Source organism: Capricornis sumatraensis, chromosome X (assembly GCF_032405125.1).
Source record: "Capricornis sumatraensis isolate serow.1 chromosome X, serow.2, whole genome shotgun sequence".
Lineage (NCBI taxonomy): Eukaryota > Metazoa > Chordata > Mammalia > Artiodactyla > Bovidae > Capricornis > Capricornis sumatraensis.
This window is the reverse complement of record NC_091092.1, coordinates 111,480,171-111,499,023: the sequence shown is the minus strand read 5'-3', so window position 1 is coordinate 111,499,023 and position 18,853 is coordinate 111,480,171. Positions and strand designations below refer to the sequence as shown.

At 37.2% G+C, this 18,853-nt stretch overlaps 1 protein-coding gene and 1 pseudogene across 1 annotated transcript in view; one reads left to right on the top strand and one right to left on the bottom strand.

Annotated features, from left to right (window-relative positions):
- DMD (dystrophin) overlaps nucleotides 1–18,853 on the bottom strand; it is a 1,795,368-nt gene that overhangs the window by 1,187,574 nt on the left and 588,941 nt on the right. Inside the window, exon 39 of the mRNA XM_068961890.1 lies at nucleotides 9,777–9,924. Coding sequence (XP_068817991.1) covers nucleotides 9,777–9,924 — 148 coding nt within the window. The remainder of the gene's footprint in view (nucleotides 1–9,776; nucleotides 9,925–18,853) is intronic.
- Nucleotides 13,603–14,490, top strand: LOC138070656 (GTPase NRas pseudogene; annotated as a pseudogene).

Sequence of the window (18,853 nt, the reverse complement as noted above, 5' to 3'; positions counted from 1 at the left end):
TGCTGAAGCTGAAACATCCAATACTTTGGCCACCTGACGTGAAGAATTTACTCCTTGGAAAAGACCCTGATGCTGGGAAAGATTGAAGGCAGGGGGAGAAGGTGACAACAGAGGACGAGATGGTTGGATGGCATCACTGACTCGATAAACATGAGTTTGAGTAAGCTCCGGGAGTTGGTGATGGACAGGGAGGCCTGCCTGGTGTGCTGTAGTCCATGGGGTTGCAAAGACTGGGACACAACCAAGTGACTGAACTGAGCTTTATGTGCTGAACACATGTGGCTGTGAGCTTACTAAAGGAAAGGGGACACTTTGTCAAGTTTGTATCCCTAGTCACAAGCCAAGTGCCTCCCTTGCACACAGTAGGCTGACACTAAACGTTCATTGAATGAATTTTGATATTTATGATATACTCAAAGGATCAGAGAATAGAAGCCATCATATTGTTAAACTTTCAGCAAATATGAGTGTTTCAAGTATTCTGTACAAAGAAGAGAGGGTGGCTCCATGAAAGGAAGATTTTCATGCATAGAAGATGGGGTAAAAATGGCAGAAAGGACAAGTTTGGGGATAGTTTGTTTAGGCAAATAATATGATGAAAATATAATTCATTTATCCAGTTATTCATTATGGTGAATATAATATGTTACATGTATGAAAAGATTGTTCTAGGTACTGAGGGTATATTGGGAACCATGAAACACAAGGTCCCTGCAAGATTTGCATTCTGGTAGGAACTAGAGAAAATAAACGTGCATATATTGAAATTTCAAAAATGACAGTGTTATGATGAAACTGAAGCAGGATAATTTGGAGATAAATTAAGCCTGTGTGTGTGTGGCCTTTTTAAAATAGGAGAATTTATAAAAAGCATATCTGAGAAGATAACATCAGAACACAGATATATGTAAGTAAAGAGAAGTTACAAAAGTCCTCGGAGGGAATTAGGACACAGGGGATAAAGACTAGGGATAGGGTAGAACTTCTAGCAAAAAGGAAAACAAATTTAATGGAAGGAACTAGCGTTAGAAGGAATAGGAAGAAGGTATGCGAGGAGAGACAGCAATGAGATCAGAGTGGCTAGAACATCCTCTTTGCAAAGTATTGTACATAAAACTTATCAAATGGCAACCCACTCCAGCACTCTTGCCTGGAAAATCCCATGGACGGAGGAGCCTGGTGGGCTGCAGTCCATGGGGTCACGAAGAGTCGGACACTTACTGAGCGACTTCACTTTCACTTTTCACGCATTGGAGAAAGAAACGGCAACCCACTCCAGTGTTCTTGCCTGGAGAGTCCCAGGGACGGCAGAACCTGGTGGGCTGCCGTCTGTGGGGTCACACAGAGTCAGACATGACTGAAGTGACTTAGCAGCAGCAGCAGCAGCATTAATCTTATTTTTCATTAAATAATTTCTGTTTCACAATGCTTCTTTGTTGATGTGAGCAGGGTTTTCTCTCCCCAGTTTGGAGTTTGCAATTAGTATGCTTCACTTTATTTACGTATTTTTCATAGATTCTTACTCTCCTGATAATTTCTTACTCTAAGAATGGGGATCCCTTGGGGATGATGTGTTTCCATGCATTTTAAGCGGCTCTTTACTGCTATGGCTATTACAGTAACTTATAGTTTCAGTTCTTATTTCTTTTCCATAATGTATAGCAATTTTTCATCTTAAACATACCATGCTGCACAACAGAACTTGAAGAACAAGCCATTGAGATTATCCAATTATTTTAATATACTTATTTTACAAAAGACATTTGATAGGCAACAACTTAGGCCCCTCTCTGACTTTCCATCCTTTGCTAAACTCCCTATAAATCTGTTACTACTTCTGAAAAGATGCATAGGAGCCAAGAAGTTACAGAGCAGTTTCTAAGCAGCAATAAAAGGCAAACAATATTTACGTAAGAATGAAGTGCCCAACTGTTTAACTGTATTAAGAGACTGAATTCTCATGCCTCTACCAGCTAATAACATTGGAAAGCTTATTTTAAGATGCATTCCCATACTTATACATCACTGTAACTCTAAAGCAAGGGACTAGAGACAAATTATCTTTGCAGCAAATTTTCATGTTGATTCCCTTATGTTAGTGTGCATCCTCCAGTTACAGAAACCAGGGGAGCTTTGAGACCACCAAACACAGTTTTATGAAATTTTATTACTGCTGGGGAAATATAAAGGGCCAGCAATTGTATGAATTATTCTTAACACTGGGGTCCTAATGAAGGGCAACAGATGGCAGAAATTTTTACTCAAATGATTTTTTTCCATCAAAGTCTCTATCAGCATTTGAGTCCCAGCAGTGTAACTGTTAAGAAGCCCTCAAACTCACCAGCCAGCTGGTAAAATCAGCACTATAAAAACCAACTCTACAGAAAACACGCTTGTATTCAATTTGGTCTTTTACACCATATGCCTTTTTTCTAGATAGCCTTTGATTTACTCCATATTTCAAAGTCAGTTATCTCCAGTAGAGTCCTTTGGGGGAGTACCTTACTAATTAGGTATTAAATATATCCAAATAAAAATACAAAAATTCACTATAGCAGATAGTGTCAGTGACTTATACACATTTATTCAACATTCTTTGTTTTTGGGCAAGCCAGTGATTTTTCAATGATGGTGTCTGCCACTTGAGGGCTTTCTAGGCTGTAAGCTCAGAAAGCGAGGTGAGGACAATTACAAAGTCTAGGTATATCCTTTAAGAGGAAGATAGCTTTTTTTTTTTTTTTTAACGAACTAACTTGTCTCAAATGTTGGAGCAGGAGTTATCCAGCTCCAGTGTATTCTTGGAATCTAAACTTGTAAGAACTGGGTCCTTTACAAAGTGCTTTGGAATTTTCCTCCATCACAAACAGCCAATGTAAGGCAGAGCTGAAGAGCAACTAAAATTGTCTATGACTCTCTTTTATATGCTTCTTTCTTTGCCTTCCCTTTGCCAACTCCAAGAAGCTAGTGCCTTTTCCCTTGATTTATTTCCTCATCTGAGAGATCACAGTAATATTATAACTATATAATTTATATGTAATTTTTCATTCTCCATGCAAATTTCTAATTTGAGAAAAGAAAAAAAGTACATTTTTCTTAACTAGACAATTAATTTAAACTATTATTTTGAGATTTGATGGTGAACATAAACATTATGATATGACATACTTAATCCATGTTGTTTAAGTATCTATAATCAGCATGAATTAAAGTGTATCCTTATGTTACAAAGCTAAGTTTTTAACTGTATTTATTTACAGCAATACATAAAAATATATTGTACTTCTATTATACAATGTATATTATGAAGGAATGAAACACAGTAGTAATGTTGAAAGATATATTAGAAGACTAAGTTTAAGAAGATATTTTGCCTAAAAACAGTAGATAACTCATGCCACAATAACACATTGCTGCTTTATTCCCTATGCTTACCATTCACTAATTTAAAGCCGAAAAAGCTTTATCTAAATAATCCTACTTCTGTTTACCTCCTGAAGTGAATTTCAAATGGAATTTAAGATTTCAAGGTCTCCTGCTACCTCATGGTAATGTTTTTATAAAGGACTGTTAACTTGTAATACGGTTCACTAAGTAGCACTATCTAATCAAATCAACAGGCTTCATATCCACTAGTAGAAAGGTAGCCCACCTTTTAAAATACTCAATCTAATTTTGATTTTTATTAGTTCTACTGCCAACTTCTAGAATTTTCAGCTCCATTAAAATAACAACCCATGCTTTAAAACTCATTTCTTTCTACTCTAGAAGAACATGTAGAGCTAAATGTTAGCATGTTATGATTTTCACTTTTCTGTTTTCACTCAGTGTACTTGTTGGCTCACCAATTCACTCTGTCACTAGATGAGTTGACATTATTTTTGTAACTTTCCTTCATGGTGCTTAGCTTTCCCTTTGAAAACTCTCATTAACATTTACTCTTGTTAGTTCTAAAAGGAGGTAAACATGCCAGCTTTCTGAGAAAGATTTGTTGGTTGAAGTGGAATTATCCTCACTTTTTAATCCAAGAGTTATACTTTGAGAAAATGTAATAAGACATAAAAATAAGCATTATTGAAAATACCTGGTTATTCAATCTGTATTTCAGATGTTTCTGGATAGCAATTCAGTAAATGCACGTCTGTTCTCATAGAAAGAAAGAAGGTGAAAGCTTAGTCGTGTCCGACTCTTTGTGACCCCATGGACTGTAACCTACCAGACTCCTCCGTCCATGGGATTTTCAAGGCAAGAACACTGGAGTGGGTTGCCATTTCCTTCTCCAGCCTGTTCTCATAGATACAGGTTAATCACTTAGGAAGTATAACTAGTTAGACTAATGTGTAATGACTAATTATTTTGTGGAGAATGAAATTTTAAGTACTTTATGCACATCTCATTTTTATTATTATTTAGAACAAAACAGATGTAGAGAGTTAAGACACTTTACAGGATTCTGTAGCTATTAAAGGAGCTGTAATTTGAACCCACACTTTTTGAATATGGCTTCTAACAATCCTCAGAACTTCTACTATAAGCTAATGTGGCATGTCACTATTTTGTGGATGATAAAATTCTGTATATGCATTCAATCACTGCTTGTTGAATGAATATTTAAGACATATACAAATAACTAAGTGAGCTTATTAACAGACCAATTTTAGTGGCATATCACATGATTGATGTTTTCTCATATAAAAATGTGATATTTTTAAAAGATTTCCCATGCTGCATGACATTTTTAGAATATCTTGAAAAATATTAATTAATATACTTAATTTTATCATTCAGTTGTGATGGGGAAAAAATAGCTGAGTTGCATGGAGCCAGGCAATCTTTTCTTTACACTATTGGTAGCAACTTTATTTTGAATAATAACACCAAATGTCAGTAGGGTTTATCTTTTTTAAATTAAAAATACAAATAAAATGCAACTTAATAGAAGTATATACAGACAAGCTCATAACGTGTGATGATTTATCATTTTATTTCCTATCTAGACATGATATATGGGCTTCCTTGGTGGCTCACATGGTAAAGAATCCACCTACAATGAGGGAGACCTGGGTTCAATATGTGGGATGGGAATATCCCCTGCAGGAGGTCATGGCAACCCACTCCTGGCAACCCACTCCAGTATTCTTGCCTGGAGAATTCCTACCTACAAAGCAGCCTGGCGGGCTGCAGTCCATGGGGTCGCAAAGAGTTGGACACAATTGAGCAACTAAGCATAGCACAGACACATTTGCTGAAACTCATACACATAAGGTTTGAAACATCAGTGTACCCTCGTAAATATGTTTAGTACATGGCCTACTTGGTTGATATTCCTCAGAGTAACTATTACAAGTTCAGGGCAACAAATCTATCTGCTGCCAATCTGTAGCATCTACATTTTGTTTCCTAAAATAATCCCTCATCAAAAACTTAGATCCTCTTATTCATTGTTGGGATTCCCTGGTGGCTCAGTGATAAAGAATCCGCCTGCCAATGCAGGAGATGCAGGTTCAATCCCTGGGTCAGGAAGACACCATGGAGTAGGAAGTGTCCACCCACTCCAGCATTCTTGCCTGGAGAATCCTATGAACAGAGGAGCCTGGTGGGTTACGGTCCATGGGGTCACAAGAGGGTAGGACATGACTGAGCTACTAAACAACAACAATGATAATTCATTGTTAGTTAATCAATAATGATAATGACCAAGAGAACTGAAATTACCAGATTTCATTTGTCTTATCAATGGATATGCCTGATAGTGTCTTTCTGGACCCTTTTCTGAGACTTAACAGACTAGAAAGATAACCTCAGGCTTCTTGAATGTATGTGTGTCTATGCAGGTATACACAAGTGTATATGCATGATTTTGGACCTTCTTAATCACAGGGGGAGGGGGAAAGGACACTGTAACTGTTTAGAAGATTTGTGTTATTCACAGTTCCTTAGCTAGAAAAACTTTTTCCAAGTATAAAAGAAGTTCCTTTTATTCTTTATGTATGTACTGTGTGCTATGCTTAATCTCTCAGTCGTGTCCAGTTCTTTTTGACCTCATGTGACTACAGCTCACCAGGCTCCTCTGTCCACGGGGATTCTCCAGGCAAGAATACTGGAGTGGGTCGCTATGCCCTCCTCCAGGGAATCTTCCCAACCCAGGGATCGAACCAAGAACTCCTATATTGCAAGCAGATTCTTTACTGTCTGAGCCACCAATGAATGAGTAAAAAAAACAGACTAAAATAGTTTTAAAAACAATTATCCAATTAAAGGAAACAAAGTTCTGATGAAATATTCACTTACATCTAAATCCCACTGTGAAGAAGTAGAGACCTTTAGTCCATTCTCAAGGCAATTAAAATTATTATATATTGAATAGCTTTAAGATTGTATAGAGGGCTTCCCCAGTGGTTCAGTGGTGAAGAATCTGCCAACAATGCAGGAGACCCAAGTTGGGTCCCTGGCTCAGAAAGATCCCTTGGAGGAGGGCATGGCAACCCACTCCAGTATTCTTGCCTGGAGAATTACATGGACAGAGGAGCCTGGAGGGCTACAGTCCAAAGGGTCACAAAGAGTTGGACATGACTGAAGCAACTTAGCATGCATGCATGCAAGACTGTATAGAAGCAAACATAATAAAATATCAAATGACATTAAAATTGCTTTGGACTTCTGCCTCTGGCCTACACTAGATTTAACTTCTTGGCTAAAAATTTTAAAAAATGAACAAAATGTATGAAACAGTACTTTTTAAAAGACACTGGACACTGGGTAATTAAAATCAGTCATCTCTGAGAAATTAGAAACAAATGAGAACAAATGAGGTGACCCCTACAGGTGCCCCAGCTTACTCTCTGAATAGAGTTCCAAGCTATGACAAAGGACAAGGGCAGAAAACCAGGGGGTCTTCTTTAGATGAGGAGATGAAGCTGGGTATCGAAGGAAACCAAAGTGGCTAGAGTCACAGGGCAGAACATCAGAGAGGAGACAGATATACAGAGAATAAACATTGGAGATCTGCAGAAAGCACCCTTCCAGTTTCCAGTTAAATCCTAACCAGTTCCCATATGACAAGTGAAAATGAAAGTGAAAGTCACTTAGTTGTGTCCAACTCTTTGCGACCCCATGGACTATAGAGTCCATGGATTTCTCTAGGCTGGAATACTGGAGTGGGCAGACTTTCCCTTCTCCAGGGGATCTTTCTAACCCAGAGATCAAATCCAGGTCTCTTGCATTGCAGGCAGATTATTTACCAGTTGAGCCGCAAGGGAAGCATAAGAATACTGGAGAAGGTAGCCTATCCCTTCTCCAGCAGATCTTCCCGACCCAGGAATCAAACTGGGGTCTCCTGCATTGCAGGTGGATTCTTTACCAACTGAGCTACCAGGAAGCCCAACAACAAGAAACTACCAATGTCAAGGGAAAGAACTATACACAGTAATTAAAGCAAACAATCACCAGAGCTCACATATGGCTGGGAGAGTACCCGTTCCTGCCAGACACATCATACAGGAACATCAGAGCGAGTATTCAGATGGGTTTTGCTTCAGTAGTGGGGAAAATTTAGCCCTAGATTTTAGGTTGTTCTGCTCAAAACTCAAAGTATACAAGTAATACACTCCAAAGATCAAACTACTTCCAAGCAAACATAACTATGTTTCAGTACAAAGGTCAACAATATTTATCTGAACAAATATATCAAGCACTCAACAAGTTAAAATTCACATCTGGTATCTAATCAAAAATTACCAGTCATCCAAAGAAGCAGGAAAATAACACTCATAGAAGGGAGAAAAAATAATTGGAATTGACCCAAAATAGACAGAGATGATAGTACTGGTAGACAAGAAACATTATAACTGTTATTGTAACTCTATTCCGTATTTTCCAGAAGGTAAAGATTGAATGTTGAGGTCTGTTAAGATATTAACACGGAAAATGTTAAAATTCTTATATCACATTTCAGCAATGTATTGAATCACACAAGACAACAGTGTCTGAGGTTAAAGTTATACACTAGATGAGATAAACCACAGACTAGATAAGCTAAAAAAAATAGATTGGTCCATTTGACAATAGGAATTTTTAAAAATAAATTACAGAGAAAATAAGACTGAAAATAAAAAGAACAGAACATCAGTGAGTGGCATAATATATGCGATCAGAGTCCCTGGAAAGGGCAAGGTGCAGAAAAATATAATTTTTAAGTAACACCTTTAAAATTTCTAAATTTGATTAAAACTATGAACACACAGATCCAAGAAGCTTAACAGACCACAAGAATAAGAAACATCAAGAAAACTATACCAAGGAATATCATAAACCAATTGCTCAATTCCCAAAAACACTCCCTAATAAACCTTCTGTATCCATTGCTGAGTGAGATGACAAGCTGAAATATATACCAATATCCATACCAAAACAATCACTCTCTGTGGAGTAGTAGGTGGGTATATATTTACTTACAATACACCTCTACAGTGCCTCATTTTTTATAATGAGTATATTTTTTAATAACAAAACAGATTAATATGTATAACTACCTTGTGACAGACATCTTTCAAAATGGTAAGAGGATTATAAATCTTCCCAAGAATGCCTTATATTTCTTTCTTTAAGTCAGAGACCTGGTGATGCTACATTGGCTCAAAATTCACTTTAGTGCTATTAAAAATATATTTTCTGTATGATGTCAGATTAGAAATCGATGAATTTCCTCTATCTGCAATGGTAATGCTGATGAGTATAAAGATTTGATTGATATAAACATAATTACACAAAATTTTACAGTATTAACTTTCTACATTAACATAGCTTACACATATATAGGGGGTGTATAAATGGTTACTTTCTTAATATCAGAAGGCATCTTTTCTATGCAAAAATATTTGAAAAAGGAGAATTGTTAAGTTGATGATATTACTTTTATGAAACCAGCATTTTGAAATGCCTGGACTATTTAATGTATTACCCTTTTCTTTGCTTTCATCTGTCTTAATCAATATTTTCTGGCATTCAAAAACTGGTCACAGTTCAAATCTCCTTGACTGAAAATTGCTACCTGAACAATCTGAACTAAAAAATATTGCGAAAGTACCTAAGATTTGGTGTAGTGAACCCAGTATTTCTTATACTTAAGCCATATACTTTATAACCTAAATTATAACCTCCACAATCCACTTTATCTACATAATCAAAAGACACTGCCAGTTGAAATTAAACTGTACGATGGTTATAATCCATATGTTGCATTTCCATTAACAAAACCCATAAAACCGTCAATAAGTACTGCCAATTTACTGTATTGTTTTGGCCTCTGGCCTATCTCAGAAGAAATTTTGTCAGTAGAATATATAGGAATATTGCTACATCACCACAGACTGTCTTTAGGGAAACAGAACTGTAATTTTATAATGATGGATATTTCTAGTGACTACATTATTGCTAAGTACACCACAAGTTCTCCTCCTGGACAAAGTCCAACATAAGGCAAAAACACACACTGCCCTAAAGCCACAGGACACCCTGCTGCAAGATGCTTCTCTATATTCAAGATTCAATTACACTTTGCACTTCATCAGATAAACCGGTTATGTCTAGACTCTCATCCTGACACAAAACGTTCCAAAATGATCATCATGACAAGTTCTAGCATGTGCGGTGCTGACAACAAAAGTCAGGAATTATACATTTCCATCATCCTTCACAACCTGAACTTAAAGAAGTTAAGCAGTCGTGATGTTGTGGTGGAGATAAAAACAGTCTGAAAAAAAGAGATTTCAAAAACTTACCTTAAGATACCATTTATATTTGGCATGTTCCCAGTTCTCAGGAATTTGTGTCTTTTTGAGAAAGTGTTCAGCTTCTGTTAGCCATTGATTAAATATCTTCATATCATAATGAAACCGCCGCCATTTTTCAACGGATCTGTCAAATTGCCTAGAAATAAAAATTAGGGATCAAGAAAAATAAATGGATTATATGGACATAGAATATATGTTGTTACATTAATAAAGCTATTATTTTGATAGTTTCTCACATTTGTATATGTCAGTTTCAGTTAACATAAATAACTAATATTGAATATAGGATGAATTAAAATATTTGATAAAAGGTTGCCATTTCCCTTTAAAATGAATACACTTTGTGACTGAGACAAAAATAGAGACAATTATTGTGGAATATTAGTGTTTTCTTCCCTATGAGAATACTTAATTTTTAATAAAACTTCAGAAATTTAAAAGTACATTAATATCTAATAAATTATTTTGAAGCTAGATACTAAATTTCAAAAGATTTTTTGGATCAAAAATTAGCTCATAATGTCTGTCAATTTCAGTCATATCTGGAGCTAAAAGTGTGTGCTCATTAAGATCTTCAAGCGCTCAGGATGACAGCTGTAACTTCTACATTGGCTTAGATGTGAGAAATCCACCAGTTAACTGGTATACTAGTCTTCCTTTCTCCTTCTAGTTCCACTGTATCCACTAGCATTTTAAATTGTGATGCTGAAGAATTTTGTGAAAGGTAATGTATCAACATCTCACATGAAAAGAATATTAAGAAGGAAATATTTGGTCATTTCTGGTCACAGAAGAGACTGAGCCAGAAATTATATGAGTCAAGGCTTTATGTTTACGTTAAGAGGCTTGCACATAAAAATCACATCAGTAAGTCAGTTCAGTTCAGTCGCTCAGTTGTGTCCAACTCTTTGCGACCCATGAATCGCAGCACGCCAGGCCTCCCTGTCCATCACCAACTCCAGGAGTTCACTCAGACTCACGTCCATCGAGTCAGTGATGCCATCCAGCCATCTCATCCTCTGTCATCCCCTTCTCCTCCTGCCCCCAATCCCTCCCAGCATCAGAGTCTTTTCATAGGCCATTATAAAATTAAAAAATAGCAATAAAACACTGATTTGGGGTCCCCAATCTAGAACAATTACACCAGTATCTTTGGAGGTGGGACCCTGACATTGGTATTTTTAAAAGCACCCAGATGATTCTAATGTACTGACAAGTTGAAAAATACTATACAGTGCAAGTTTTAAAGTCTGTGGGCTCGTGCTCTACTGAGTCTGCCAGGGCCTGTCCAAACAGGCATTTGCCAGCATGAAACAAAAGCCATCCTGAAAATTCCTGCTTATTGAGTGACCTCACAGTATAGCTGTCTGTACAGTTGTCTGAGATCTATTCTTAAGATGCAACGGATTAGTTTTGAATATCTTGAGGATCTTCTCAGATCTCTACCTCCCCTTAGGAAATTTAAGTAATTTTAGAATCCAAATAGTGTCACAATTCCCTATTGTTTTACTAGGAAAGGAATGGAATTCACATTATAAACCAAGTACTGGGGTCTGTGGATTTACATATCGCATTCCATTAACTCCTGCAACACTCTCTGCAACATACCAATTATTATTCCCATTTTTCACTGGAGAAAGGTGAGATGCTGAGTAAGTTACTGAAAGGTAAATAGATATTAAATGGCAGACCTGGAATTCTAACTCAGATCTCTGTGGTTCCAGTGGAGTCTTTTAGCACCTTACATTAAATTCTCTGGGATTTCCTTTTTTCAAGAGGAATTTTCACCAAATTAAACAATTCAAAGTGATAGTTGTAAGGCTTTTTTTTTTTCTATTTTTCTTATTTTCTTCCAATATTTAATTATATATCTACATGTATTCTATCATGCATTCTATCAGGTATTACATTTAATGATTAACTGTATTTTCACCTTAAAAATATCTAGTAGCATAAAAAGGCAGCTAATAATAGCCAAAAGAGATAGTCTCTATCACTAGCCTATAAATAATGGAGATGTAGACATAGAGAACAGACTTATGGACACAGGCAGGCGGGGAGGAAGGAGAGAGTGGGACAAATGGAGAACATATACACTACCATATGTAAAAGAGAGAGCCAATGGGAATTTGCTGTGTGACTCAGGGAACTTAAACCTGGGCTCTGTAACAACTTAGACGGGTGGTAAATGGTGGGAGGTGGGAGGGAAGTTCAAGAGGGAGGGGACATATGTACACCTGTGGCTGATTCCTGTTGATGTATGGCAGAAACTAATACAGCATTATAAAGCAATTATCCTTCTACTAAAAATAAATTTATAAAATAATTATATCTTTAATAAATAATGGCATTTTATAGTTTATCAAATGTTTTATATCCATCAGCCACAAAATGATCTTGGAAATATTTGCATGGTTAATAATAACTTTGTTTTCATATATTTTCAGTGCTAATACGCAAAACATGACTTAAGAATACATCTGAAGAATGTATTCCCTATAAAAAAGAATTGTACATTGCCTATGTATTATGGGAACTTGAATCACTGGAGTCAGAGAGCTGTTAAATGAGAATCTAAAATACAGTGAGTCATAGTTGACATTGTATCATCTTGGTGAGGCTGTAGCTGATTTTAATTTTCATTATATATATATATTAATATTGTTAAGTTTTCCTGCAATGCACACTTCATACTTTGAATATTCAGAAAAATACAATAAGTAAAATTTATTTTAAATTGAAAGTACAGGTGATTTACAATATCATATCAGTTTCAGGTGTACAATAGTGATTCAATAGTTTTGCAGACTATTCTCCATTTAAACTTATGGCTGGGCATACACACAGAGGAACCCAGAATTGAAAGAGACACATGTACCCCAATGTTCATTGCAGCACTGTTTATAATAGCCAGGACATGGAAGCAACCTAGATGTCCATCAGCAGACGAATGGATAAGAAAGCTGTGGTACATACACACAATGGAGTATTACTCAGCCATTGAAAAGAATACATTTGAATCAATTCTAATGAGGTGGATGAAACTGGAGCCTATTATACAGAGTGAAGTAAGCCAGAAAGAAAAACACCAATACAGTATAGTAACGCCTATATAGGGAATTTAGAAAGATGGTAACGATAACCCTGTATGCAAGACAGCAAAAGAGACACAGATGTATAGAACAGCCTTTGGGACTCTGTGGGAGAGGGCAAGGGTGAGATGGCTTGGGAGAATGGCACTGAAATATGTATATTATCATATGTGAAATGAATCGCCAGTCCAGGTTCGATGCATGATACAGGATGCTTGGGGCTGGTGCACTGGGATGACCCAGAGGGATGGGATGGGGAGGGAGGTGGTGGTGGGGTGTTCAGGATGGGGAACACATGTACACCCATGGCGGATTCATGTCAATGAATGGTGAAACCAATACAATATTGTAAAGTTATTACCCTCCAATTAAAATAAATAAATTAAAATTTTAAAAAATCTAGTAAAAAATTTAAAAAAAAGTTATGGCTATCTTTTAAATAATGGCTGTATTCCTTATGCTGTACACTATATCCTTGTTGTTTATTTATTTTATACATAGCAGTTTGCATCTCAATGCCATGCCCTTATTTTGCCCCTCCCCCTTGGTCTCCCCATAGTTAACCACTAGTATATTCTTTGAATCTGTGATTCTGTTTCTGTTTTTTTTTATATACATTCTTTTAATTTTTTACATTCCGGCCGCTCCCTAGTGGGGGCTGTTCATGGCGGTTCCGGGGTCTCCCAACAACTTTCCCGGTTGTGGTCGTAATCTATCCGAAGTGGAGGCAGTGGAGCTAGAGGTTCTTGCTGGTGTGAAATGACTGAGTACAAACTGGTGGTGGTTGGAGCAGGTGGTGTTGGGAAAAGTGCACTGACAATCCAGCTAATCCAGAACCACTTTGTAGATGAATATGATCCCACCATAGAGGATTCCTACCGAAAACAGGTGGTTATAGATGGTGAAACCTGTCTGTTGGGCATACTGGATACAGCTGGACAAGAGGAGTACAGTGCCATGAGAGACCAATACATGAGGACAGGCGAAGGCTTCCTTTGTGTATTTGCCATCAATAATAGCAAATCATTTGCAGATATTAACCTCTACAGGGAACAGATTAAGCGTGTAAAGGACTCGGATGATGTACCTATGGTGCTAGTAGGAAACAAGTGTGACTTGCCAACAAGGACAGTTGACACAAAACAAGCCCATGAACTGGCCAAAAGCTATGGGATTCCATTCATTGAAACCTCAGCCAAGACCAGACAGGATGTTGAAGATGCCTTTTACACACTGGTAAGAGAAATACGTCAGTACCGAATGAAAAAACTCAACAGCAGTGATGATGGCACTCAAGGTTGTATGGGGTTGCCATGTGTGGTAATGTAACAAGATACTTTTAAAGTTCTCACATCAGAAAAGAGCCACTGTCAAGCTGCACTGACACCCTGGTCCTGACTTCCCTGGAGGAGAAGTAGTCCTGTTGCTATCTTCAGTCTCAAAAAGAAGCTCCTATTTCCCCAACTCTCAGTAGATCAATAGAATATTCTCTGTTTGAGAAGTTCTCAGAATAACTACCTCCTCACTTGGTTGTCTGACCAGAGAAATGAACCTCTTGTTACTCCCAGTATTTTTCCACCCTGGGTTCTCCCCCAGCACACACAAACACACCTCTGCCACCCAGGTTTTTCATCTGAAAAGCAATTAATACTCTGAAACAGAGAACCAAACTGTAGAAACATGAAATTCTGTAGAAAACAATGTCTTGAGCTCTAAAGTAGCAACTGCTGGTGATTTTTTTTTTCCTTGTTATTGTTGAACTTGGAACTATGTTGGTTTTTGGAGAAATGTCATAAATTACTGTTTTGCTGAGAATATAGTTAATGTTGCTCTTTGGTTTGTTTGTAATGTTATCATCTATATTCTATAAACTGGCATCTACTCTGTATTTAGAAATACAAAAATGAATACTGAGCTTTTGAGTCTAAAAATAATAATTTTTTAGATTCCACATATAAGAGAGAACATAGAGTGCTAACATAGATAACATCTTTCTCTGTATGACTTACCTCACTAAGTACAATAGTTTTTAAAAGACAATCTCACATGCTAACAACTACCATCTCCATCTTTATACACTATAGTTTGAGAAACAGACCAAGGCTAACCAGACCACAGAGGAGTTGTTATTTGGTCATTTTCCACCTCTGTTACAGTCATCAGCCCACTTCCTACTTTGCTTTTTTCTATTACCCAACCACCAGATTTACCCTCTTGCCAATGCTTTTATTTACTGGAAGGTGATTATTTCTTCAACATCTGGGCTATAAATACTCTTCCTTCTAGGCTGCTGCAGATGTGTCCCTCCACCACTCACTGCACTGGCAGCGACCATCTTCCAGAAGATTCCACAAAGTCTCCTCCCACCCAACCCCTCTGCCTCTTCACAGTTTATCTATCATCTAGTTTCTCCCAGAGAAGAAAACCATCAGGGCCCACACAGTTGATCATGGTACCTCTTAGGGCTGCAAGACAAAGTTGGAGATATGAACATAAGGGAAACACTCAGGCTTCTCTACTTACATTTGTGTTCCAGGTCCACAGAAATGGGGCAGGATGAAATTGCTAGCCACCAAGGACTCTCTGCAGTTCCCCCTTCCCCCCATGCCCTACTGTCTCAGGATTTCGTGACTCTGTACATTAGTCCAGTGTTCCTGAAATGCCCTCTTTCCCTTTACTCCATTTTCACTCAACTCCTGCAAGCTGAATCTTTGCATACTTAAAGACTTGACATGAACCACTAGGTTGGCCAAAAGGGTATCTGGGTTTTTCCTTAAAATCGTTCAGAAATATCCAAACAAACTTTTTGGCCACAGCAATACTTATACTGTCACTTTGTAAATATCTGAATATAGAGCATTCAGTAGTCTGCAACTGCTAAAACTTTGCAAACAGTAAAGTTGATTTAATTTTATTATTAAAATTAATGTTAAAATGAGTAACTCTGCTCAAACAAAATATTCAAGAATAAAAGCATGCACTTTACATGTGATGACATTTAATGTGAGTAATAATATTTTAAACTCCATTTCAAGCATCACATAAAAATTTTAAACATACTTTCTAGCATTTTAACATGTATTGTTAACAGCCAACTATAAATCTCTTCTTGAATTTACTGTGTAAAATTTCATTTTTTATCATGCCTACTTATAAAATTAAACTCTTTCCCATTAAGGAACATCCTGAATGAACAGATATAAATTTTGCTAGTTTTACAATGTTACATTTATAAATTTAATCTCTAGTCACTCACTACGCTCCCTAAATTCCTCTCATTCCATTAACTGGACATCCATGACTGAAGGAAAATGCAGCTACAACAGGAAACACATAAAGATATTACAAATAGCATTAAGGGAAATAACTGTAAGTTTTACTCTCTGTATTATTACTAGAGAGGGGAAAAAAAAAAAAGTTGTTGCATTTTTTTTTCCTGACAGCAAGAGGAAATGTAGACCTGCCTAAATAAAGGACAAAAAATGTCAGTATAAACACAGGGATAATAAACCAAGTGATTTTTAAAATTTTGCAAATATTAAAATTCTCATACACTATGCAAGCAGTATTTAAAATTACACTGCTGCTTCATTTCTGTGCAGCATAACTTATTTCCTGCTGTTCTAAATCAAGTTAATCAGATTATTCTCAAGCATAAATTACATTTAGGGAGTAATTTAGGTACTTTGGGACATACTTTAACACTTTCAGGCCATTAAGGTGGTGCTGAATTTCATGAAATAGATTTAAATAAATAATACCCTAGTAGCCTTCTGACATAATCCATTGTGGCTTTATACTTAAGGTCTGCAAACTCAGCACTGGGCTGCTAAGTACTGCCTCCTACATATTTCATCTTTGAGTAGGTGAGTGGGAGGGATCTTGGCTAAAGTCTCATGGTCCAAATTAGAGGAGCTGATAAATATAAGTTAAATTAGTCACTTGCCCCAAACCATAGTACCTTCCCATGCCCCCGCCTCCTGATCCCAGCTTCCCCAGTAATCCAATTATTTAGTAAAAACTAAGTATTGGGCTGGCCAATAAGTTCCTTCAAGTTTTTCCATGTTTATTGGTCATTTGTATTTCTTGTTTTGTGAAGATGGCCAAAGTCTTGTGTTATTGTGAAACATAAAACACATCTGTGATCTTCCCTAGTGGTTCAGTGGTAAAGAATCCACCTAGCAATGCAAGAGACACGGGTTCATATCCTGGTCTGGGAAGATCCCACATGCCGTGACGCAACAAAGCCTGTGCACCACAAAACTGAGCCTGTGCGCTAAAGCCTGGGAATCACAACTACTGAAGCCTGCATGCCTGAGAGCCCATACGCCACAAGAGAAGTCACGGCAACCAGAAGCCCATGCACATGTTGCAACTAGAGAGTAGCCATCCCTCGCCACAACTAGAGAAAAACCCATTCAGCAATGAAGACCCAGCACATTCAAAAATAAATAAATAAAATTATTGAAAAAGCACATTCATTATTTACTAAAACTGATCAATCTATGACTAGCACCCAGATCAAGCTATAAAACATTGTCTGCAGCTCAGAATTCTTCTTTGTGCCCCTTCTCACATGTTAAGAACTTCTAGTTTTCTTTCAGATTGTTCTTAAAGACTTATAGGACTTCTTCATGATTATAGATACACACATTATATTAGTTATATGTGTGTTCCAAATATTTTTTCACACTCTGTGACTTTCATTTTCACTCTCTCAATGTTGTCTTTTGACATACAAAAGTTATTAATATACAATATAGGCCAGTTTATTATGTTATGATTAGTACTTTATACATCTATTTAAGAAATTCTCCATTATCCAAAATTCATTTACATATACTCCTTTACTTTGTTATGAAAGTTTTGTTAGTTTGCTTTTTCCCATTCAGATGGATAATCCTCTAGCATTGTATTTTTGTATGTAGTGTGAAATAGAATATATTTCTCAGCAGGGGATTCTATTTTAATTTGTAAGGTAAGGCATACAAACACAACAAAGTAATGGTGTACAGTGGAAAAATAAAAGTGTGTGCTGTGAAAAGTAAGCTTCTATCCTACTTCACACACCCTCCCCCCAACTCTGCCAGTTATTGTGCTCAGTAGCTCAGTCGTGTCTGATACCTTGCGACCCCATGGACTGTAGTCCACCCAGCTGCTCTTTCCATGGGATTTCCCGGGCAAGAACACTGGAGTGGGTTGCCATTTCCTCCTCCAGGGGATCTTCCCGACCCAGGGATCGAACCCTTATCTCCTGCATTGCAAGTTGGTTCTTTCCCACTGAGCCATCGGGGATGCTCTCATTGTAAATAAAACTTTCATAATTTGAAATATTGATAGAGCTAGGCAAAGAAATAAACAAATACAGTGTTTTAAAGTAAGTGTTCTCATTCAGTTTTATTGGATTTGATATATCCACTGCTAGCATTTTACAGCTCTGGATTGACATATTACTTTGAAACATCCAGTTTATTTTATGTTTCATTCTCTCTGGGTTATGAGTCTGGTTCTTAGGCTTCACCAGTTTGGAGTAGTTCTTTGAGTTTGTTTCTCACAGTGTTTATAACACCGGAGTTTAGGAACTCATTCTCTGGTCTCTACTCCCTCTCTTCACTGCTGAAATTCCACCCATTCTATTTCAACTGTTTCTCATAATGTTTCCATTTATTGCCACCTGAACAGACAGAATAGACAGACCTTATTTGAACTCTTTAAGATATCGACTCTTAAAGTGACCCTTTCCAATTATAGGGGACTCTTTTGCATTACTTAAAGGAAACAGGACAGAGAAGGCAATGGCACCCCATTCCAGTACTCTTGCCTGGAAAATCCCATGGATGGAGGAGCCTGGAAGGCTGCAATTCACGTGGAAGCTGAGGGTCAGAGACAACCGAGCGACTTCACTTTCACTTTTCACTTTCATGCACTGGAGAAGGGAATGGCAACCCACTTCAGTGTTCTTGCCTGGAGAAT